This window comes from Anomaloglossus baeobatrachus, chromosome 2 (genome assembly GCF_048569485.1).
Source record: "Anomaloglossus baeobatrachus isolate aAnoBae1 chromosome 2, aAnoBae1.hap1, whole genome shotgun sequence".
Classification (NCBI taxonomy): Eukaryota; Metazoa; Chordata; class Amphibia; order Anura; family Aromobatidae; genus Anomaloglossus; species Anomaloglossus baeobatrachus.
Window position 1 is genome coordinate 435,703,396 of NC_134354.1, and position 26,125 is coordinate 435,729,520.

The 26,125-nt window shown below is 45.0% G+C and overlaps 1 protein-coding gene across 2 annotated transcripts in view; it reads left to right on the forward strand.

Moving 5' to 3' along the window:
- ULK2 (unc-51 like autophagy activating kinase 2) overlaps positions 1-26,125 on the forward strand; it is a 182,073-nt gene that overhangs the window by 106,341 nt on the left and 49,607 nt on the right. The window contains exons 8-15 of one of the 2 annotated variants that reach the window (XM_075336250.1): positions 1,142-1,243; positions 2,860-2,918; positions 3,231-3,313; positions 15,259-15,309; positions 16,093-16,184; positions 18,046-18,217; positions 23,743-23,803; positions 24,103-24,192. In XM_075336250.1, coding sequence (XP_075192365.1) covers positions 1,142-1,243; positions 2,860-2,918; positions 3,231-3,313; positions 15,259-15,309; positions 16,093-16,184; positions 18,046-18,217; positions 23,743-23,803; positions 24,103-24,192 — 710 coding nt within the window. The remainder of the gene's footprint in view (positions 1-1,141; positions 1,244-2,859; positions 2,919-3,230; positions 3,314-15,258; positions 15,310-16,092; positions 16,185-18,045; positions 18,218-23,742; positions 23,804-24,102; positions 24,193-26,125) is intronic. The other variant, XM_075336251.1, reaches the window with a different exon arrangement.

Genomic DNA, 26,125 nt, shown 5'->3' on the forward strand with positions numbered 1-26,125 from the left:
TTTTACCTTGTACAAATCTCCCACTTTACCAGCACCAAAGCAACCCCAGACCATAACATTACCTCCACCATGCTTGACAGATGGCGGCAGGCACTCTTCCAGCATCTTTTCAGCTGTTCTGCATCTCACCAAATGTTCTTCTGTGTGATCCAAACACCTCAAACTTCGATTCGTCTGTCCATAACACTTTTTTCCAATTTTCCTCTGTCCAATGTTTGTGTTCTTTTGCCCATATTAATCTTTTCCTTTTATTAGCCAGTCTCAGATATGGCTTTTTCTTTCAACTCTGCCCTGAAGGCCAGCATCCCGGAGTCACTTCTTCACTGTAGACGTTGACACTGACGTTTTGTGGGTACTATTTAATGAAGCTGCCAGTTGAGAACCTGTGAGGTGTCGTTTTCTCAAACTAGAGACTCTAATATACTTGTCTTGTTGCTCAGTTGTGCAGCGGGGCCTCCGACTTCTTTCTACTCTGGTTAGAGCCTGTGTGTGCTCTCCTCTGAAGGGAGTAGTACTGGCAGTTTCTCACATGGAATATCCTTCATTTCTAAGAACAAGAATAGACGGTCGAGTTTCACATGAAAGTTCTCTTTTTCTGGCCATTTTGAGAGTTTAATGGAACCAACAAATGTAATGCTCCAGATTCTCAACTAGCTCAAAGGAAGGTTAGTTTTATAGCTTTTCTAATCAGAAAAACTGTTTTCAGCTGTGGTAACATACTTGCACAAGGGTTTCAAGGGATTTCTTAACTGTGTTAGAAGGCTAATGGATGTTAGCAAACACAATGTGCCATTAGAACACTGGAATGGTGGTTGTTGGAAATAAGCCTTTATACACCTATTTAGATATTGCATTAAAAAAAAACGATGTTTGCAGCAAGAATAGTCATTTACCACATTACCACTGTATAGAGTGTATTTCTGTTTCATTTAATGTTAGCTTCATTAAAAAAAGTGCTTTTCTTTCCAAAATAAGAAACTAAGTGACCCTAAACGTTTGAACTGTAGTGTGTGTGTGTGTGTGTGTGTGTGTGTGTGTGTGTGTGTGTGTGTGTGTATAATGTATTTGACTGTTTTTTGTAATATTTTATGCTTCTGTAAATATTTTTCACCAGTAACCGATCACGTGATTTACTTTTTAGGCTCCTGAAGTTATTATGTCTCAACATTACGATGCAAAGGCGGACCTGTGGAGCATAGGGACGGTCATTTATCAGTGTCTGGTTGGCAAGCCACCTTTTCAGGTGAGCAATGTCTTTGATACAACTGATTTATTTTCAGTGGATAATTTACCGCCTGTGGTTTTGGTTACATAGTTTTGTTCGATTTGCATTTCTTGGCATCTTCTTGATACCACAAAGTGATCTTTGACTACACCTTCAATATGAAGGATCTGCGTTTTTCTATTACAGTTTACATGACCTACTAGAAAAGGATGTCCTCCTGTATTCAGTGGCTGGCTATTTTCTATGTTCTTTGTCGTTGCACTCCAACCCAATTGCTTACATTTACTATGATTTGTCATAAGCTTTTATGCAAAATTGTAACCCTGTTCTTATCTGTATCATTGTGTATTCATTCTCTATGTATGTTTACCAAAATCTAATCTAATTTCTGCTTTCATAGTCACACCACATATTACTAGATTGATGACCTGTCTCTGCCAAATATTTTTTTTTTTTAATGATCATGACTTCATTGCTTTCCAGTATAATTGAATGCATTCAGTAGGTGTCAGGCTATCCTGGCAACATTCGGGTCATCATTGTAAAGTACAACACTTGGACCCACGCCTCGTTTGGACTTGCATATACTGCTTTAAAATTGTGACAAGTGAGAGTGGCCTTAAAGGAAATCTGTTAGTTTAAAGTGACACTAGATGGTAATTAATCACGTATAGAACCCCTATAACAATCACACCCGTAGTGTTCCTATCGCTGCCTCTAAAGTATAATAAAGAAAGCTAATTATGTTGCTGGGTGCATCCTTGGTTTGATCAAGAGAATCTGTACGCTGTCCCATGTTCCCGCCTCCCTCACTGGTGATTGACAGGATTGCCCTGAGTTTTCTCTGCAACCCGTGCTCACTCCAAGCTGGCCTGTCAATCACCTATGAGGGAGGCTGGGACATGCAAAGCCAGTGGACATAATGGTGCCCTGAGCCTCTGGGTCGCACCAATTATGCAATTGCCATATTTGATTACACCTTATTTTCTGCAGAACGGAGGCAGCAATAAGAATACTAATACTGTAATTTTTTGAGGGGCTATATCCTCCACAAGACTATGTGCCATAGGATACATGTGCATGCTGCATCTTTTTGTGTTCACAAACTGCAGCCAAAACTGCACCTTGTCAGAGACAGCCTGGAAATGTCACAAAAAATGCTTGTAATTGTAGGTGCGGTTTCGGTGCGTTTTTTATAACGTGCGTTTTTTTGACATGTTGACAAAAACGCAGGAAAAATGAACATGCTGCATTTTTTTTTGTCACAAACTTTTGACAAAACTCTGACAAACTGCAATGTGCGCATAGCAAATCTGACTTCTCATAGACTTTGCTGGGAAGTCAAATGTCAAAGTTCTGACAACAAAACTGCACCAAAAAACGCAGCGTGCGCATGTAGCCTTATTTATACTGTCAGTTTGGGCTGAAGGACTTCCTTTAAAATGTTTACACCAGTAATATACTGGTAATCGGTGGTTTCGGTGTTTCTGTGGTTTACATCATGCAGTCACGAGCCATGTGAGCTCATATGGCATATTGGACTGATTCCTCATTTAATGCCCCTTTACGCAGCATAAATGACTTTACGTATCTATACACTTATACGATAATAGTCTACCTATTCTTTCCCGCAGGCAAATAGCCCTCAAGATCTGAGACTGTTTTATGAAAAGAATAAGAACCTAATTCCGAGGTACTGTCGCATTTTAAAATGTCACATTATTATGGAATCTCAGTGCAACACTCCAATTGCAAATTACTGTATTAATCAACCAGGCGTCCTATGGTGAGGAACTGGCCCTATAGCTAGTAAAACCTGAGGATTTCCTCTAGTAGCAGAAAGTGTTAATGTAAAAGTGATCAGAACAAATATGAATCTGCAATACTTTATTAATATCCTGTAACTTACAAGCCTGATTTGCTCAAATGTATCCACAGATAGTCTTATTTATACTATTATGGGATGTTCGGCGTGGCTGATGTTCTCTATAATGTATTATTACAGCATTCCTGGAGAAACCTCTACTTATCTATCAGACTTGTTGCTGGGACTACTTCAGAGAAACCAAAAAGACAGGCTAGATTTTGGTGAGTGTTATGTCATGACCATATAACATGGTTTCTATTACAGTGGGGGGATCAGTGGTTAAGGGGATTGAATATAATCCTAATGCATATTAATTTAAAGGAAGATACAAGACAACTGTTCAGACCAAGCACAGATATTCTCCCCACTTGCAGAGCTCAGTGCATCTTGGCACCATCTTGTTTTCAATATTCTTCTGCCTCCTATGAAGCCGAAAAAGAGGCGGGTAGTGATGGATTTAAAACAAGTAGGTGAGAAGGTGGAATGTTTCGCCTTGTTAAGAATGCCGCGAGCATGTGTGCTTGGTTTGCACAGTCATTTTGCGCTGAACATATTCCCAATAACTCCAGTAGAAATTCATTAGATCAGTAGGAAGTGCAATGACTTAGCTTTGATATACATTTTTTTTTTTTTTTTTTTTTTTTTTTTTTTTTAAAGGGAAGCCCAAGAAAAACATCAATGTAAACAGATTTAGAGGGTGTGGTAGATTGCTGTGTGCTAGTGGCTCCCGTTCTGACAGACTTGAGTTGTACTTGTATTAAAAGGCCAGAATGTAATGTTAAATACATGCTTGTGTGCAGCCTCACCCGGAAAATCAGCTGTTTGACGGGGTGCCAGGCTGTGTTCTGAGGCCAGGGGTCTCTAATTTAAACGTCTGCTTAAAAGAATACAAAAAGTAAATGGGTTGAAGTTGAATTTTAATATCTGGTAATAAAAACCACTGACTTCCTCTTATGTGTGTTGAGTGTTTCTCTCGTACAGAGAGAACCTGCCAGTGCTGTCTGCATACAGATGAGCACACTGTGTACTGTGCATGGTGATTATCGGCTGAGTGACGGCACAGGGTATGATGGCATTACACGGGCTGATGCTTCATGGATAAAAATAGGACTTCACATGGAGCAAATCTGAAGAACATACACTGCAAAGGATATTTGGAAGAAATATAAAGAGGACACTACAGGCCATATCTTATTGTGTATAGTCATGCGTTACATAGAATTAATTTTTTTTGTTATTGCTTATACAGTTTAGATTGTGTCCACATTATTGTTATAATTCAAGCGAGACTCTTGGCTTTTTTTATGGTGGTTAAGCCCCTGGCTTGGTGTATGCATTAGTCTTCTTACAGGCCACAAATTAACCAAAAGCTGAAAAGAAAATGTTAGAGACCGGTCATGTCATTTTTACATATCTGTGTGTGTGTGTGTGTGTGTGTGTGTGTGTGTGTGTATATATATGTAATATATATATATGTAATATATATATATATATATATATATATATATATATATATATATATATATATATATATATATATATATATATATATATATATATATATATATATATATATATATATATATATATAAACAACCTCCTGCAATTTGCATCACGAACATGGTTACAAAAATAAATAAAAATATAATATAAATATATATATATATATATATATATATATATATATATATATATTAATATATATATATATATATATATATATATAATATATTTTTATTTAAATCCTATATATCACATGGGAGACGCAGGAGGCCCTTACATCACAGGAGAGGCTGGGGGCATATATACATCACAGGAGGGACTGGGGGCATATTTACATCACAGAAGGGGTTGGGGGCATATATACATCACAGGACGGGCTGGGGACATGCATATTTACATCACAGGAGGGGGGATTGGAGGCGTATATACATCACAGGAGGGGTTTGGGACATATACACATCACAGGAGGAACTGGGGACATATACACGTCACAGGAGTGGCTGGGGGCATATCCACCTCACAGAAGGGGTTGGGTCTCGGACATCACTGGGGGGGCACAGAGTGCTGACGGGCACGGACAGGACTAAGTGGGTACAGACATCACCAAGGGGGTACAGACAGCACTAGGGGGGGTGGCACACAGCACTGGGAGGGGGGCACATAGCACTGGTGTGCGTTCACTGTACTGGGGGGTACACAACACTGGATGGAGGGCTCACAAGCACCGCGGGAGGCAGGGGGCTCACAAGCACCGCGGGAGGCAGGGGGCTCACAAGCACCGCGGGAGGCAGGGGGGCTCACAAGCACCGCAGTCTCACCTGATGCTTCCTCTTCATCTGAGTGCAGCGCATCTCACACTTACCCCGACCACAAAGTATGTCCTCAGCAGGCTGGCATAGGCCAGCAGGCTGAGGACCTAGTGGTATGTGCACCACACATTGGTAAGTTAATGGGCCAGCAGCCGACAAGACCGCAGCTGCTGCCCGAGTTCTGCAGTCCCCAGGAATGTGCCCAGGGGCTGCATAAAAAGTCATATAAAGTCTCTTTTTGAGATAAATACATGGATTTTTTTTTTTCTTTTTTTAAACCATGTTAGTGATGCACATTGCATAATTTAAAACACATTGGAGGCGGTTTAATATAAAAAAAACTACATGACCGATTCCCTTTTTAAAGTACAAGTCCAGCTCATGTTTACAAATTGAATCCCATTAAACCTTTTACAGTGAAGTGAATAGCACAGCTTTACTCTGCATTGCAGTTTGCGGAAACTGATCAGTGACCATGCTGGTCTCAAACCTTTTGAGCATTAGTGGGATGTTGTAATTTACAGGACTTAAAGGGAATATGTCACCAGATTTTTTGCTACCTCATCTGAGAGCTGCATGCATGGAGGCAGAGACCCTGTTTCCAGCAACGTTACTTAAAAGGCCTTGTTCATAAAATCACTTGTATTTGCTTTAGATTTACCAGTTCTCTGAAATGCGGAACTCTGTATCCCCTGCCATACTACTGATTTGGCAACTTTCCATCTACACTTAGGCCCTGTGCGCACTTACCGGATTTTGCCGCGGATTTTTTGCGGATTTGCTGCATGTTTCGCTGCAGAAAATGTTCATAACATCTCTGCAGTGAATCACCAGCAAAACCTATGGGGAAAACAAAATGCTGTGCGCACTAGGCGGATTTTGACAGCTGCATGTTTTGCTGCGGGATTCCCGTAGCAAAAACAATTGCATGTCAATTCTTTTCCGCACATCGCTGCGGGATTTCACTCCATTGACTCTAATGTAATCGTGAAATCCCGCAGGGAATGACGCAGGCAGCAAATTCTGTGCGGTTCACTGCGTTTTCCTGCGTTATTCCCTGCGGTATTTCGCAGTTTACCTCCGGTAATGTACATTGCTTGCCTGCGGTTTTGCAGGGAAGTGATGTCATTACAGGAAGAGGAAGCTGAGCAGAGAGAAAACACACACACACACATCACAGACATAGAAACACATCACACACACACACACATCACTGACATAGAACACAGACACACAGAACACACATAGAAAGCAAACGGAAATATAGAAAACAAAGCACGTGGGCTCCGCTGTATATTTACCGTCCAGCCGAGGTAAGCACACAGCGGCGGCCCGGTATTCTCAGGCTGGGGAGGGCGAGGGGCAGGGTTAATGTCCCCCGCCTCACTCCCCCCTCCCGCAGCCGAGAATATCAGCCGCAGCTGCCCCAGGACTGTTGCATGCATTATGCGGCAGTAGCGGAGTGTCCCCGGCTCTTCTTGCTGCCGTGTAGCAGTGGCAGTAAGGGTAATACAAGGAGTTAATGGTGGTGGATCACCGCCATTAACTCCAGGCTTGATCATGGCAGCGTCTATGTGACAGCTGACATGATCAACCCGTAAGTAAAGTGAAAAAAATACACATCGAAAAATCCTTTATTTTAAATAAAACACAAACAAGCCTCGTTCACCCTTTTATTAACCCCCCCAACACACAGCTCCGACGTCCTGCGCTGCTTACATCCAGCCGCGACTGACAGACACTGCTGAATGCAGCCTCGCAGCGAGACAGCAGCGGTAACTCCAGGGCATTTCCCACGGCCGGTAATGTGAACTCACTGCCGACCGTGAGAAATGCAGCGTGTGCTCACAGGGACTCTCTATCTATCCCTCTATCCCTCTATCTATCTATCTATCTATCCCTCTGTCTGTCTGTCTATTCTTCTATCTATTCTTCTGTCTATTTCTCTATCTCAGAATGAAATTACTTTTTTTTCAATGTGCTTTATTGCATTGAATGCAATAAAGCACATACCAACCCGCACGCGGCAATACCGCGAACAATGCCACGGTAAAACAGCGGCAAACCGCATGCGGTTTTCGGGTGTGGTTTGCCGCGGTTTTTTACCGCGGGTGCGGTAATCTTTGAATACCTGCGGAATTTTCTTGAGAAAATTCCATTTTCCAGTGCGGACAGGGCCTTAAGCAGCTTTTTGCCTATGCAATCAGTGGTTGGGGTGGGGTTATACAGAGCTCATGAATAGGGAGGACTACATGGCAGCAGATTTACATGTCCGCTAGTGATCTGCTGATAGACATTAATTTCTAGTAAACCTGCAGCTCGAATTCCAGTAAGTGACATATTGCTCCAATCAGGATCTCTGCCTCCACATCATGCTGCTTTCAGATTAGGTAGCAAAAAAGTTGGTGGCTGATCCTCTTTACTCTCCACTTTTTTGGAGCATTTATATGTATGCATTTTGAGTATAATTTTTTTTATTTTGTATTCCTTTCAGCATTAACAATACAAAAAAAACCAAACCGCGTACAATCGTATGTTTCAGGGTCTTAGGAAATAAGCACATTTTATTAATCTGCAATTAAACTGAGCACAAGGTCATATAGGGCTCTTGCACCCAAAAAAACCACACTTTTTTTTTTAATTAAATGTTTTTATTAAACTTTTACAAGTTACAACCAAATAAACATTGGAGGCTACCCAGCCTCTACCCCCCTCCCAACCCTCCCCTCCCCAACAAACATTAAACAGTCTTGTAGAAAGGAGAGATAATGTCAAATCTGCAGCTCCAGGCATTCCTAGACAAAAGTTCTTAAGTACCATTATTACGTTTATCAATTAATCCAATTAGCCTTTTTGTTTTTCTTTGAGTTTTTGCTTTGTTTGGCATTGTACACATTTAAATGTCATTTTTGATGAAGAATCTAACCTGTTCCCATGCTACTCTATTCTCCCCAAACCTCCGTCATCATTATAGATAAGTTCTGCAGAAATTTCTCACCCTTTTCTCTTTGTTATCAATTTAGAGTAAAGGTACCGTCACACTAAGCAACATCGCTGCTGAGGCATGACTTACTAGCAATGTTGCTGTGTGTGACATCCAGCAACAACCTGGCCCCTGCTGTGAGGTCGCTGGTTGTTGCTGAATGTTCTGGACCATTTTTTAGTTGTTGCTCTCCCGCTGTGAAGCACACATCGCTGTGTGTGACAGCGAGACAGCAACAACTAAATGTGCAGGCACCAGGGAGCCGGCTACTGCGGACGCTGGTAACCAATGTAAATATCGGGTAACCAAGAAGCCCTTTCCTTGGTTACCCGATATTTACCTTCGTTACCAGCGTCCGCCGCTCTCACGCTGTCAGTGCCGGCTCCCTGCTCCCTGCACACGTACCTGGAGTATACATCGGGTAATTAACCCGATATGTACTCTGGCTAGGAGTGCAGGGAGCCAGCGCTAAGCGGTGTGCGCTGGTAACCAAGGTGAATATCGGGTTGGTTACCCGATATTTCCCTAGTTACCAAGCACCGCATCGCTTCCATGTGTCGCTGGGGGCTGGTCACTGGTTGCTGGTGAGATCTGCCTGTGTGACAGCTCACCAGCAACCCGTGTAGCGACGCTCCAGCGATCCCTGCCAGGTCAGGTTGCTGGTGGGATCGCTGGAGCGTCGCTTAGTGTGACGGTACCTTAAGCCCAATCTAAACCTAATCAGTTCCCTCGAAGCCAACCCTGACCCATCTATCCATCGTGCCCATATTTTTTCAAATTTCATGACGCCATTTCTTTTCCGGTATATACTTTTCTCCACATTTATCACCCAATTAACTTTTTTGACATATTCAGATATTGTAGGACTGTGGTCTGAAATCCAGTGTTGAGCGATTAGTTTCCTGGCAATATATAATAGTCTAGATACGGCCACTTTGCCCTCCTCCTCCAAAGGTAAATCCTCCACATATCCCAGAATACATACAAAGGGAGTTACCGTATTTTTCGAACCATAAGACGCACTTTTTTTCCCCCAAATGTTGGGGGAAAGTTGGGGGTGCATCTTATGGTCTGACTATAGGGCTGCGGCCGGGAACGAGGGTGCTGCGGTGAAGCGGGTCATCGGGGGCACGAGCAGGCAGCAGCAGCACCTGCCGTGACCACGTGGGCCCGCTCATTACATATGCACGCCCATCCTCCCGCCCATCTCTCAGCGTTGAAGCCGGCACTGACAGGTGGGCGGGAGGATGAGCTGGGATGTGCGCATAGTAAAGAGCCGGTCCGCATGATCACTCCTGGTAATTACAGCCTGGAGTGATCATGTGCTGCTGTATTCACTGCCCCCCGCGCGTCATCATCAGCGCGAGGTGCAGTGAATCAGTATACTCACCCGTCCCCGTGTGTGGAGCCGCCCCCCTGCAGCACGCGATGTCTTCCTGTCTGTGCCGGTCAGCTGATCTGTGCTGATCAGCTGATCGGCACAGACAGGAAGACATCGCGTGCTGCAGGGGAACGGCTCCACACACACACAGGTCATTGCTGCTGAGAGGAAGATGATCGGTGCTGGAGGGAGTAAGGAAAAGGTGAGTATAAACGTTTTTTTTTTTCTCTGTGCTATAGGATACAGGCCATGTACCAGGATGGGGGTATATGAGCACGATGGGGGTATATGAGCACGATGGGGGTATATGAGCACGATGGGGGTATATGAGCACGATGGGGGTATATGAGCACGATGGGGGTATATGAGCACGATGGGGGTATATGAGCACGATGGGGGTATATGAGCACGATGGGGGTATATGAGCACGATGGGGGTATATGAACAGGATGGTGGGTATATGAACAGGATGCGGGTATATGAACAGGATGGGGGTATATGAACACGATGGGGGCATATAGCAGGATGGGAGTATATGAGCAGGATGGATTGGGGGTATGTGAACAAGATGGGGTATATGAGCAGGATGGGGGTATATGAGCAGGATGGGGGTATATGAACAGGATGGGGGTATATGAACAGGATGGGGGTATATGAACAGGATGGGGGTATATGAACAGGATGGGGGTATATGAGCAGGATGGGGGTATATGAGCAGGATGGGGGTATATGAGCAGGATGGGGGTATATGAGCAGGATGGGGGTATATGAGCAGGATGGGGGTATATGAGCAGGATGGATGGGGGGTATATGAGCAGGATGGATGGGGGGTATATGTGCAGGATGCTGGTATATGAACAGGATGGGGGTATATGAGCAGGATGCTGGTATATGAGCAGGATGCTGGTATATGAGCAGGATGCGGGTATATGAGCAGGATGCGGGTATATGAGCAGGATGGGGGTATATGAGCAGGATGGGGGTATATGAGCAGGATGGGGGTATATGAGCAGGATGGGGGTATATGAGCAGGATGGGGGTATATGAGCAGGATGGGAGTATATGAGCAGGATGGATGGGGGGTATATGAACAGGATGCTGGTATATGAACAGGATGCTGGTATATGAGCAGGATGGGGGTTTATAGCAGGATCATATACAAGGCAGGAGGATCATTACCAGGATGGGGTACCTTAGTAGAGAATTTGGGGACATTACCCCCATAAGTGTCAGCAGCAGATCCTCGCCCCATAAGTGTGTCATGACCACATTTTTTGCTTAAAGTTTTATTTTCCTATTTTCCTCCTCTAAAACCAGGGTGCGTCTTATAGTCCGGTGCGTCTTATAGTCCGAAAAATACGGTAAGCTCGTCTCTATCGTATATACTCTATCGATTATCTCTGTCACCTCTCTCCAGTAATGTTCAATATCAGGACACGACCACATCATATGTAATAGATCTGCGGAACATATTTTGCATCGCGGGCAGAAGGGGTCAGTTCTAACTCCAATATCAAACAGGAATCTAGGAGTGCGATATACTTGGTGAATAACGTACAGGTGTGACAGTCTGTATGCCTCCCCCAATCATAGACTAGGAATTCTTTCTAAAATTTCTACCCATTGGTTGTCCTCAATAGGTCCTATAGCTCGTTCCCATTTCTCTTTTGCGTTTACTGGACAACTCCGGTGCACCAGATATAATAGATCCCAAAAAACATACCCTTTTAATATGGTAATCATTACTTTGTTCAGAAAACGCCATTAATTCAATATGCAAATTAGGGTGCTGTGTACCATTGTCATGGCCGAGTGCCCCCTGATTTAACACGTCTTGAGCCGCCGTTCTGTAAGTTGATTGACCGACCAGGCTCACTTGGCAAAGCAAGTCCAGTGTGAACAGATCCTTCCGCCATGCACAGTGATATAGGAGCCCAGCGCACTCACCGGCCTCCCTGCCCACTCTCCAATCTGTCTGGTGTATCATTGAACATAACAGTCCACAATAGTATCCTGGGTGCGGGGCTTTTTCTGATCTGCAATGCTTGCTTTGGACAAGGTAGTGTTGTCGACCAACGTGCAGGGAGGTGGCAAAGTGTACTAAAGAGTAATGCACACTGTCAGGGTTTGCCAATCTGATGTCGCATAGAGTGACTGCAGAAATGTATGGAGCTCAAGTCCAGAAAACCCCCTTTAATTTACTGTCAACATTTAAGATGCGGTATTAATGTGTTAGATAACACAATACCCCCTCTGGAATTGTGGAGTCTATGCTTCGGCGGGTCGGTGCTATTCTGGCTGCAAAAGAGAACCTATAACATTTTATGCAGGTGGTTTCATTAATATGCCTGGTGTATTGAGCTGTCCATCAATGTGTGATCCCTGGAGACCTCCAGGAATTAGGTTGATTTGCAGAACTGTAGTAGCAAGTCTGTATGGATAGGCTATCGTGACTACAGTATGGAAGACCTATATGGGTGCAGCACCTCTTCTGTGCCAGTCACTCTGAGTCAGTCGTGTGTCCAAGCTTGTGCTTTTGAGAGAGAATTCTGGCTATTTGTTGACATCGAGGAAGATTGTTCAGTGGAATTTCAGTGCCCAATCACTTTGAATAAAGCACTGTACTTTGGGACACATGCATGCTCGGCCAAGGCAAGAATGCCTGTATCTGTAATGCTAATGGTGATAGTGGTTAGCCTATCTGATGACTGTCAAACTGAATAGCCAATGTAAAGGGTATTTATACTGTACTGTAACATAGGTTGCACAGAGAACAATAGCTAAAACTAATGAAAACTAATAGCTTGTGTGTGTGTGTGTGTATAATAGATTTATTATAGCACCATTTATTCCATGGCGCTTTACATGTGAAAGCGGTATACGTAGTAGGGACAAGTACAATTATCATAACGATACAAGGCACAGACAGGTACAGGAGGAGAGAGGTCCCTGCCCGCGAGGGCTCAGTCTACAAGGGATAGGTGAGGATACAGTAGGTGAGGGTAGAGCTGGTTGTGCGGCGCTGTATCAGACTGAGGGTTATGGCAGGTTGTAGGCTTGTCGGAAGAGATGGGTCTTCAGGTGCCGTTTTGAAGCTTGTCAAGGTAGGCGAGAGTCTGACATGCTCTCACTATGGGGAAGGTGTACTATTCACAGTGAGCCAATAATCAAGTTCATATTTTTGTATTTTAGATATATTTAAAGCCTTGATTGTCAAGAGGGCATGGCATAACAGGAAAAAAAGTTTCAATAAGATGTGCCATTTTTGAAGAATTTTTTTTCTTTATTTAAAGAAAGCCAACCAGTAGGTGGCATATAGTTAGATGAAAGTGTCTGACGATGCGCCATAGATATTTCTGCATGAGCCACTATGATAAATTTAGCACATCTAGCCCAATTCTAAGCTATGTACATAGATCTGTGAGGTTCTCCAATGCTTTTACGCTGCTCCCATAATTTTTACTACTTTATTCTGGTATTCAAGTAATGTGTTTTCCACATCTGCATGTATTTGAGTAAATTTTGTATGCATTAGTTCGCTGTATGGTAATGATATCAGACTAGTCCGTTGAGGCGTTTCCACATTGAGCCTAGTCCAGGTTTAGTACCTGTAGCTGTGACCCGTGAATGAGGTTGATAGTCCCCACACGTGGCATCTTCAGTTTGCACTCCTCCCGCCACCTCTGTTCTGCTCTGCAGTGGACTATTAGTAAAGCTGTGACGGGAGAAAACCGACTGCAGCTTCTGAGCGCCACTAGTCTCTGTAATAAACTCATCGGACTAGTCCTAGTTAAGTGCCATACAGCGAACTGATGCATAGAGGTTAATTTTACGCAAATATGTACAGATGTGTGATCAATAAAACCATGACTGAACTACCTGAATAAGGGACTAAAAGGTCATGGGTGTAGTGTAAAGGCGATGTTGGAACTGAGAGGTTCCCTTTAATGAGATGTATTTGATAGTGTAGGAGACCTATTCCATAATACTGCATTATATTAGCAATCTCTATATATTATGTGTTTATTGTGGTAGTCCTCAATATGAAGGTTGTAGCATATTCTTTGCTGGCTTTCCTCATGGTTGAAGTGGCGGCTTGTCATCTTTTTTTAGGAGCGTGTAATCTGAATAAGCTGTGTACAGCAAGGTGTTGTTGGTGCCTTGCCACAATTCCAAGGTTTTTAAATTAAAAGCCTTTATCCTCATGAGAACATTCTGTACCCAAGGCTTTATTGTCCTATCATGAGATTCGGGGGCGTTGAGGGCTGATCAGCACAGTCGGTGTCGCAATTCTCGCTTGACAACAGAGCAAGCAGCCACGCACACCTCGTCTTGGCTCCTTTTTTGTGACGTTAATTATTAGTCAGCCTGTATGTCTGCCAAGATTTTGACGAACCAAATTGTTTGTTTACATGTCTGGAAATAGATCTATTTAGCTTAAAAAGAATCAAAAGCCTTTTTCCACTATTGTATTATGACTTTCCCAAACCACAAAATCCTCCAATATGTTTTCCATGATGCATTACATCCTTAGTGTCTGAACTGTAATTGTTACCTCTTATAATGCGTTATATGACTTGCTTTTGGCTCGGGGTAGTTATGGCATTTTTATTTTTAGCGTTGCTTTTTATGTGCTGCTTGAGTGGTCGTGATTACAGCGTGCTAGACTTTAATTATTGATATGCAAATAGGATTTTCTATTTAGGCTTCCGGTGTTTTTTTTTTTCCAGATGAAGAAAGAGTGCAATTTTTACAGTGTACTACTTACAAAAACATTTTTTTTTTTCTTTTATGACCTATAGTATTGTTTTGGTTGGCTGCGTCATTTAACTCTAACTACATTTTAATATTAATCGGAGCTATAGACAGTAACACTTGACATTACTGCAGCCCTTTACTTACTCCCTGCTGTTGTCAACCATCTCTCTCCTGCTTCTAAAGCTAAAATAGCTTGAATAGCTAGCATGTCCTGTCCTTACAAAAACCTTTTTTTACTTTTACTTTTTTTTTTGTATGCAGCAAACCCTTACTGTTAGGTATGACTTGGTGTATAAAGTACTGTTGAGGTCACAGGGACCCAATATTTAAGGGGGCCCGTTTCCACTTCCAGAACAAGTAGAATATAATGCATTATGATGAGCTAATGGATTGCAAAGGGCTTATATGTTATTGCACTGGGGCTCTTTTCTATCTGTCTACATTAGTGGCCTATTCTTACGTTGTACCAATGGAGCATCTTCGCATTTATACTGTGCCGTCACTGAGGATACTCCCCAAATAAATATGGTCAATGTGTGAAATTTGTACATAAAAGTAGTGAAGGGAATACATTGCTTTGTGCCAGAACTCCTATTTTCAAAATGGTAAAATGAAATTTCTACTTTCCAAATGTTAAGTTTTTTGTAATGCCAAGTAAAATTTAGATTATGCGCTAGCACTTTAATTTCATGATTTGTATGGTCATTAATACCATGTTTATTTTTTTTCCAGAGGGATTTTTCAATCATCCTTTCTTAGATCAGGTGTCTACAGTCAAAAAGTGTAAGTACATACTGAGGAGGGTAAATATTGATGTGTCTTGTGGTTAGCAATAAGCCTGCTGGATATACTCAAACAGCAAATTCTTGCAGGTGTGTGCTTATGGGTTGACTTTCTTAGTTTCGAGTGCCAAAAATGGAGTGTGGCATTTGAATCTTACTACTGAGCTATTGTATAGCCATAATTTTGTGGGGTATTTTCATCCGTTACATTTTTTACTAATTGATCATTAAACTTGCCGCAGTTGACATTCCCCTTAGTCTTTAGCAAACATAAGAATGCGTTGTCACATCAGTACATTACATTTATGCTGCCCACTTTGGAGCATTTGACAGAGGAGACTAGGAAATGCTGCTGATGGATTACATAATTTATGTCCCTAAATTAAGAATATTGAGTTAAATATCTAGTAAAACATTGCCAATCACAGCTGTTCAGTTGATCTAGCCATCTCCGACACTGTCGGTACTGTGATTGAAAGCGTCTTGGAGGGGTATAACGCCCACCCACAGAGAAGTGTAAGAAACGCCTTGTTGAACTACAAGCAGAAATTTCACATACTGGACTCCAAAAGCAACAAACGGGAATATCTCTGCAATGGAGTGACACACTGAAAAATGGAAAAGCGTCAGAATCAGGAGGGTTCATTAGTTTTTGTTTTTTTGTTTTTTTTTTTACAAAGTATTTTGATATATATATTTTCATTTTTTATTTTTTTTTCAGGAAGTGACCATTCCTTTTTTTTTTTTTTATTAATTTTACATGCCATGTTCTTGTATTTTGCAGCCTGTCCTGTCCCAGTGCCTACTTACTCTGGGTCAAGTATTTCTGGCAGCTCCTGTGGAAGCTCACCATCTTGTCGCTTTGCATCTCCTCCTGTAAGTGTATGGGAAGTATTGCGATCATTAGCACTCATTAGTCTGGTATTTGTAGAATATATTTTACAAATTATGTGCTGCCAACAATGAACCTGTAAAGGATATTGCTGAGATTAAAGATTGGGGCTCACTTACTAACTGTAAGAAGGACAATGTTAACTGAGAGATAGTGGATATTTTTTTTTTTTTTTAACTATTTCTTAAAATGTATAATGTACATAAAGAAATCTCTCGCATTGTACATTAAGACCTGTATGTATTCAGAATGTTAGAGTAGAAGAAGCTGAATAGATTGGTATATAGTATTGTAGGAAAATACTTTCACTCCTTGGGGGACGCTGTTCATTCTATGTGCCAAGTGAGCGGTCCCACTTGCTTAGTCATACACAGAAGACTTCCAGTCACTGAATGCGACTGCCTTTTTTTACTTCTAAACCCAGAAAAAACAGGTTGTAAATAATTTTTTTTTTTTTTTTGCCCCACAAAACCATATAGAACTCTCCTCTTGCTCTACAACTTGATATTGACAGAAAAGACTGTTTAGGTTCCCTTTAATCATTACCTACCACCTTTTAAAAAAAAAAATTGCAATTTATCTACTGTAGAACATGAACTACCGTATTTTTCGCTTTATAAGACGCACCTGATTATAAGACGCACCCCAGATTTGGTGAAGGAAAAGAGAAAAATTTTTTTTTAATGTTAAATGGGGTCCGTCTTATAATGCCAGTGTCCGTCTAACAAATCATATAGAGTATATGTCCCTCATAGCCCCCATCCTAAAATTAGCCACCTTAATCTGGATATGGCCCCCTTATATTGAATATAGTCCCCCTTGTGCTGCCACACGTCCCCCAGTGCTGCCCATGGCACACGTCCCCCAGTGCTGCCCATGGCACACGTCCCCCAGTGCTGCCCATGGCACACGTCCCCCAGTGCTGCCCATGGCACACGTCCCCCAGTGCTGCCCATGGCACACGTCCCCCAGTGCTGCCCATGGCACACGTCCCCCTGTGCTGCCCATGGCACACGTCCCCCTGTGCTGCCCATGGCACACGTCCCCCTGTGCTGCCCATGGCACACGTCCCCCTGTGCTGCCCATGGCACACGTCCCCCTGTGCTGCCCATGGCACACGGCCCCCTGTGCTGCCCATGGCCCCCTGTGGAGGGCACACGTCCCCCTGTGTTTGATATGGCCCCCATGCTGCTGTCCATAGTAAAATAAACTCTTTCCTTACCTTCTCCAGCGCTGTCCTCCCTCGTGTCTCCCTCCATGCTGCTGAGCTCCTACACTTCCTGCTTCTCAGTGCCGGGCATGTGATCGGCACAGCAGAGTTATATGATTTCTGCGTGCCTGATCACAGCGGCAGCAGGGAGACACCGGGAGATCAGCGCTGGAGACGGTAAGTAAAGCTTTTTTATTTTAGGATGGGCAGCAGCATGGGAGCCATATCTAACACGGGGAGGTGGGGCTTGTGCCATCAAAGGGGGACACAAGCACATATTATATGCGGCGCTCCCCCAGCCCATCACGACAGTGTGGTTTCAGCACCACAGTGATGGACAGCGGCAGTGCATATTATATGAGCGGGAGCAGGAGATCTCCCTCTGCCTCCTGCAGCCCCACCAGTCTGCCCCAGCCTCCAGCACCGCTCCAGAGCTGCCCCCACCTCCCCGGGGCCCTGCAGTATATAATCTGTATATTCGGATTACGCACCCCCTACTCCCCCACCAAAAAAAAAGGGGGAACAAAAGTGCATCTTATAATGCGAAAAATATGGTACATCCAATTCCTCACTGTCAGCAAGGGCAATATTTAATTGCATGTATAGGTAATTTTTTTTTTTCTACTACTTTCCAGTCTTTGCCAGATATGCAGCATATCCAGGAAGAACATCTGTCATCTCCCCCATTGGGTCCTCCAAATTACCTACAAATCTCCAAGGACTCTGCTAGCACAAGCAGCAAGAATTCTTCATGTGACACAGATGACTTTGTCTTGGTACCAAGTAACCCATCCTCCGACCACTCATGTAAGAGTCTTGTTGTGGTCTGTTATACTAGTATGTTAGGCTCAAACTTGTTATAAATCAAGTAATTAGACACCGAACACCCGCCAATCAGCTACTTGTTTGATCAGCTGTTTAATATCAGGATTTCTGTCTCTACAATGTTACTTTGAGATTAGGTGGCAAAAACCTGACGAATTCCATTTAACACCCATGTGAAATGCTAATTTTTGTAAATTCTCCCTTTTAGTTTTAATGACTCCCTCATAGTCAACCATACATGTTCAATTCCAACCTGCTCAATCTTCATTCTTCAAAACGGAAAAAAAACCAGAAAACAAGTAAAGCAGCAAAATTAATTCTGATCCCACAATTTATTTAGCTCTCAAGAATCTAACTCGTAAGGCCGCTTTACACGCAACAACATCGCTTACGAGATATCGCTGGGGTCCCGGAATTCGTGACGCACATCTGGCCTCGTTAGCGACGTCGTTGCATGTGACACCTACGAGCGACCGCTAACTATCAGACATACTCACCAAATCGTTGATTTTTGACATGTCGTTCCTTTCCCAAATATCGTTGCTCGTGCTGGACGCAGGTTGTTCTTCGTTCCTGAGGCAGCACACATCGCTATGTGTGACACCGCAGGAACGACGAACAACAGCGTTCCTGTTGCGTCCTTCGGCAGCGAGGTGGGCGTGACGCACAAACGACGGGGACTGGTGCGATCGCAGCGTGTAAAGTGCCTTTAGTGCTTGGGGTGAACATTCTTTCTACTTCTTTGTATGACATTTAAGGTAGAATATCCGCTCGCCACCAGAAAGAGAAATGCAAATTATCCTTTCTTTGTCGCTCCATTGGGAGACCCAGACAATTGGGTGTATAGCTTCTGCCTCCGGACGCCACACAAAGTTATTACACTTTAAAAAGTGTAACCCCTCCCCTCTGCTATACACCCTCCCGTGCATCACGGGCCCATCAGTTTTATGCTTTGTGTTGAAGGAGGCACACATTCACGCAAGCTCCACATTTTAGTCAGCAGCAGCTGCTGACTTTATCGGATGGAAGACAAGAGGGCCCCAGGGCCCCCGGCATGCTCCCTTCTCACCCCACTTTGGTCGGCGGTGCTGTTAAGGTTGAGGTACCCATTGCGGGTACAAAGGCTGGAGCCACATGCCGTTATCCTTCCCCATCCCTTAGGGGCTCTGGGAGAAGTGGGATCCTAACCGGTCACCAGGCACTGGGACCGGGCTCCCTCCGCAGCCCCTGTGGGAACCTGACGGACAGGAGACTGGATGTCATCAGGGACAGGCCCTGCTTCTCTGAGGTACTCTGTGTCCCCTTGGGGACGGCGCATAGAGCGCCTGTGGATCGGACGCTGCAGCAGCTGCTCTGTGTTTGGGGTCGCCGGGACTACCGCGCCTGTTTGCCGGCCGCGCTTATAAATCGAGTCCCCGGCTTTTGCGGCCTAGTACCGCATATTCCCGCCCCCGGGCCTGCCAGTCAGGGGCAAGGGCGGGACGCTAGACTGAACGTCAGCGGTGAGGGCTGGAGCATACTTAGTATCCTCCTCCCCCCTCACTGAGCACCGTGGGGCACCAGATTCCCGCACTTTCTGAGGCACGCCCATGGCTCCCTCCTCCTCACAGAACGCTGGCAGCCATTGTTATTATCGCTGCTGCCGGAGGAGAACTTCAGATAAAGCTCCACAACTCTGGGAGGCCCAGGCAGGGAATCTGGTGGACACACAACCGCTGAGCGCGGTCGGTAAGCCGCACCTGTTACAGGTGCTGGCCCCCCTGGGTGCCGCGGTGTATATATATATATCCATATTGGGTATACATTTGCTCTGCTCGGCCGCAGTATTTGCTTGGCTATATACCCTCACTGTTTGCTAAGAGGAGATAACAGCATGTCGTCTGCAAAAAGCAAGGGTGCCAAGGCACAGGCTTATTTTGCAACTTGTACCTCTTGTGCGGCTATGTTACCTGCAGGTTCCACCTACCCTCATTGTGTGCAATGCTCGGCCTCTGTGACACTCACTCAGCCGGAGCCTCAGGCACTGGTGGGACCCTCGGCTCAGGTAGAACCACCGGCTGTCACTGTCCAGGTGGCAGGGACAGAGTTTGCAGTGTTGGCTGAGAAACTTTCTGAGTCCCTTTCACAATCCATGGCTCAGTCTATGGACAAATGGTCTGCTAAGATACTAGAAGCTTTGCAGTCCAGACCGGTAACACAGGCCCCGGGCACTGTTGAATCATTGACCCCAGGCCCCCCTCGGTTGGAGCAGCAAACTGCTCATGAGGTGACACATAGGTCCCACGGGGAGGACTCCGACTCGGACTGTAGTCACAGACCGTCTAAGCGGGCTCGCTGGGGACCTTCATCCACTTCATCACGCTGCTCAGGGTCTCAGCATGAGGACTCTCTGGAGGATGAGGCGGAGGTTGCAGCTCAGGGCTCTGATCCTGACGGTGCTCTCAATCTTGATACACCTGAAGGGGACGCCATAGTAAATGACCTTATAGCGTCCATTAACCAGGTGCTAGAACTTCCTCCTCCAACTCCACCTGTTGAGGAGTCAGATTCACAACAGGAGAAACACCAGTTTAGGTTTCCCAAACGTACAAGGAGTGCTTTTTTCGATCACTCTAACTTCAGGGATGCTGTCCGGAAGCACAGAGCATATCCGGACAAGCGCTTTACTAAGCGCCTTAAGGACACACGTTACCCCTTCCCACCTGACGTAGTTAAGGGTTGGGCTCAGTGTCCCAAGGTGGATCCTCCAGTCTCTAGGCTGGCGGCTAGATCCGTGGTATCAGTGGCAGATGGCTCATCGCTCAAAGATGCCACTGACAGGCAAATAGAGCTCCTGATGAAATCCATCTATGAAGCCATAGGTGCGTCTTTTGCTCCAGCATTTGCAGCCGTGTGGGCACTCCAAGCTATCTCAGCTTGTCTGTCTGAGATTAATGCGGTCACACGCACCGCTACTCCGCAGGTCGTGTCTTTGACTTCTCAGGCGTCAGCTTTTTCGTCCTACGCCATGAACGCTGTCCTCGACTCGGTGAGCCGTACAGCGGTAGCATCCGCCAATTCGGTGGCAGTCCGCAGGGCCATGTGGCTACGCGAATGGAAGGCAGACTCTGCTTCCAAGAAGTTCTTAACCGGTTTGCCATTTTCCGGCGACCGCTTGTTTGGCGAGCAATTGGACGAAATTATCAAGCAATCCAAGGGAAAGGACTCGTCCTTACCCCAGTCTAAACCGAACAGACCTCAGCAGCGAGTTCACATCCCGGGCGTAGAAAACTGGGAAGCAGATTTTCTCAGTCGCCAGGGAATGGACGCAGGGGAATGGTCTCTTCACCCGGACGTGTTTCGGGAGATCTGTTGCCGCTGGGGAACGCCGGACGTCGATCTAATGGCGTCTCGGCACAACAACAAAGTCCCGGCATTCATGGCTCGGTCCAAGGATCACAGAGCTCTGGCGGCAGACGTGTTAGTTCAGGACTGGTCGCAGTTTCGACTGCCTTATGTATTTCCTCCTCTGGCACTGCTGCCCAGAGTGTTACGCAAGATCAGGTCCGACTGCAGTCGCGCCATCCTCGTCGCTCCAGACTGGCCGAGGAGATCGTGGTACCCGGATCTGTGGCACCTCACGGTGGGTCAACCGTGGGCACTCCCAGACCGACCAGACTTGCTGTCTCAAGGGCCATTTTTCCATCTGAATTCTGCGGCCCTCAACCTGACTGTGTGGCCATTGAGTCCTGGCTCCTAGCGTCATCAGGGTTATCTCAAGATGTCATTGCCACCATGAGACAGGCCAGGAAACCAACGTCCGCCAAGATCTACCACAGGACTTGGAGGATCGTCTTATCCTGGTGCTCTGATCAGGGTTTCACTCCCTGGCCGTTTGCCTTGCCCACTTTTCTTTCTTTCCTTCAATCCGGAATGGACAAGGGCTTGTCTCTCGGCTCTCTCAAGGGACAAGTATCGGCGCTTTCCGTTTTTTTTCAAAAGCGTCTAGCCAGGCTTCCGCAGGTCCGCACGTTCCTGCAGGGGGTTTGCCACATAGTTCCACCTTACAAGCGTCCGCTAGAACCCTGGGATCTTAACAGGGTGCTGACGGCTCTCCAGAAGCCACCTTTCGAGCCGATGCGGGATGTCTCTCCATCTCACCTTTCGCAGAAGGTGGCCTTCCTAGTGGCAGTCACATCACTTCGGAGAGTGTCTGAGCTAGCAGCGCTGTCATGCAAAGCCCCCTTCCTGGTGTTTCACCAGGATAAGGTGGTTCTGCGTCCGGTCCCGGAATTTCTCCCTAAGGTGGTATCCCCGTTTCATCTCAATCAGGATATCTCCTTACCTTCTTTTTGCCCTCATCCAGTTCACCAATGTGAAAAGGATTTGCACTTGTTAGATCTCGTGAGAGCACTCAGGCTCTACATTTCACGCACGGCGCCCCTGCGCCGTTCTGATGCGCGCTTTGTCCTTGTCGCTGGCCAGCGTAAGGGGTCGCAGGCTTCCAAGTCAACCTTGGCTAGGTGGATCAAGGAACCGATTCTTGAAGCCTGCCGTTCGTCTGGGCTTCCGATTCCTTCAGGGCTGAAAGCCCATTCTACCAGAGCTGTAGGTGCGTCCTGGGCATTGCGGCACCAGGCTACGGCTCAGCAGGTGTGTCAGGCGGCTACCTGGTCGAGTCTGCACACTTTTACAAAACACTATCAGGTGCATACCTATGTTTCGGCAGACGCCAGCCTAGGTAGGAGAGTCCCTTCAGGCGGCAGTGGCCCACCTGTAAGAAGGGGCCGTTTTTTTCGGCTTTTTTATCGAGGTATTCTTTTACCCACCCAGGGATTGCTTTTGGACATCCCAATTGTCTGGGTCTCCCAATGGAGCGACAAAGAAGAAGGGAATTTTGTTTACTTACCGTAAATTCCTTTTCTTCTAGCTCCTATTGGGAGACCCAGCTCCCGCCCCTGTTCCCTTCTGGCTGTTGTTCTTTTGTGTACACATGTTGTTCATGTTCAATTGTTCTTTTGGTTCATGGTTTCAGTTCTCCGAACATCCTTCGGATTGAATTTACCTTAGACCAATTTATAAGTTTCCTCCTTCCTGCTTTGGCACCAAAACTGATGGGCCCGTGATGCACGGGAGGGTGTATAGCAGAGGGGAGGGGTTACACTTTTTAAAGTGTAATACTTTGTGTGGCCTCCGGAGGCAGAAGCTATACACCCAATTGTCTGGGTCTCCCAATAGGAGCTAGAAGAAAAGGAATTTACGGTAAGTAAACAAAATTCCCTTCCTTTTCAACAATGCTCTGTAATCTATAGACCGGTATCCTGGCATAAACATATCAAATATATAAAGTTGCAATCCGGCAGTAGTGGGATTAGGTAAAAAAATTTTCAATAAATTTAATAAAAAACAAAATTTGTACTCTTTCCCAGGGTGCCAGATTGCAACTTTATGTGTGCCATAAAGAGATATATGGTGCTTTTGCAAGGAGTCTGATCTCGAGAACATAATTTGTATTGCTTTTATTGCAGATGATCTGCCTACAGGGACAGCCGGGCGCAGGGCGTCTAGTGAGTTCCTGATGTGTGGAGGGTAAGTTATCACCCACTTCAGCTTACTTTATTACTTTGGCAATTGAGCTCTGCTACAGCCGTGTAGAACATTCTTGCACGACAGAGTAACTGATGTGTGTAGTGGCATAAAATAAATCTGCCGTGTAAAGTAGTTGGTGTTTTTAGTTACTTGATTTCTATCGACAAAACTTTTTTTCTGCCAGTAATCGGTTAGGAACCACTATATATTGGCAATATGAAATAGTTGTTTAGTCACTGACTGATATATGGCCTTAGGAGCATCTTAGTGATGTGGTTTGTATTTTCTCAACTTTACAGGCAGTCTCCCTTGAATACATCAGGGGCATCTGGACAAACACAGAAAACCCCTTGTAGCTCTTTTCGCTGCAGTTCAACTGCTACTACAAGGTATTTCTAGAAATCAATAAAGCAGATATTAGTGTATAGTGAGGCATCCACCAGAACGCAAACACTACAAAACCCATCAAAAAGTATCACGTTTTCATACAATTAATATGGCGTCTGGGTAAATCCTAAATACTTGTTACTTGATTCCTCATTTCTCGACAAGGAGTCGTCGCCAGGTCAAAAGTGGTCAGTTTTTGCTCTCATTCAGCTTATACTCTACTCTTTAATTTTTTTGCTCTAAATCCAGCATACAGTTTCATAGAGGTGGGCCTTTTAATTTAGTGCAAGATTTTATCGCCCTTAACAAGGGGGCAGTGGTGACTGGATACTCGGGGTATGTGTCTTTATGATGCACTGCAAGATTAGCCCATGAGCCTCACCCCCTCGTAAAGACCATAAAAATTAGCACTAATTGGCACTAAATACCGTATAAAAGCCCATATATATGGAAATGTATGCAAGTCTAAGGCTATGTGCACACGTTGGGTACTAGCCCTGCAGAAATTTCTGCAGCGATCTGAAGAGCACACGTGCGCTTCAAATCACTGCAGAAAATGTCCGTAGAGAAAAAAAAAAAAGCCGATTCCATGCGCTCTACCTGCAGCTCCTGCCATAGACAGAGCAGGAGCTGCCGGCAAAGCGCACGGAAGAAGTGACATGTCACTTCTAGAACGCGCGCTTCGGGCAGCAGCCGAAGCACTGCGCTCTAAGACGCCATGTGCGCACGGCCCCTGCACAATCTCCATAGACTGTACAGGGGACGCAGGACGCATGCAGTTACGCTGCGCTACAAAGCACAGCGTAACTGCATGAATTACGCACACGTGCGCACATAGCCTAAAGAGTTTAAGAGCTTCACAGGAAAAACACAGCCTTATTTACAAACACCAGGTCACATTACCAAAACACTGCAGGATGAAGCAGGCCTCCATGATTATGGTGGGGGCAACACAGGTGCAAAGTACTGATGAACTAGCCGCTCGTATGGCTACCATTTAAACAGTGGATGCATAATATTCTATGCACACAGATGAGGCTTGTATAGGGGCGCCAGTCACACAGATGTGTGATGCTCTGTGTCTGCCTTACAGCCGATTGATGTTGCCCATACTATAAGATCAGGCTGCCCAGCACTATATAAGTGCACCCCTGATTTACCAGGCAACATTAAAGGGCATGGCTGCATTATGGATAAAAATGAGAAAATATGCAATAACCCGATGTATAAAATACATGAGGTATTGGTCGATATTTTGCTGGAATACCCAAGGTCAAACTGTCTTCATTGTCTTCAGAGTCCTTACTTTAAAATCTCCACATTTGCTCCCTATGCAATCTGTGTGCATTTATAGTATTAGGCAACCACCCACTCCGTGAATGTTGTGTTTGTGAGTGGTTGTTTTCAGTATTTTGCACCTTTATCATGGGCTCCTGCGGCATCCTCTAGTGCAGTGGACCTCACCCTTTCTTGCCTGGAGAACTACATTCATCTCTAATAGAGACATCCAGACTCTACCTCTGCCGGAGAAGTGACCACCAAAGCTTTCCCATAGAAATCACATAAATACCTTAGCCCGATTCCGTATTTTCGCAGAAAGCACTCCCACCAAACGATCACCAGCTTCAAGTAGCTCTTCCAACTGGCAGTACCATCCTGTCAATAAACTACCATACTTTAACCGTCATTTTAATATTTATTACAAAACTCAATAGTACACCTGAAAATAAGCAACTTTGTAATATATCTTTGACAGATTTGCTTCTTTCTCTGCCAGAACTGATCAGTCATTATCAAAATTCTCAATTCTTGGGAAAGTCCTCACTGAATACAGATTTTACCTATTACTGAGATAGAAGATGGCAGCTGTTACTGATGAGATGCTATGTAAATAGAAGAGTGAGGCGGTAGCCTCAAGATCCTTCCCCTCCATCA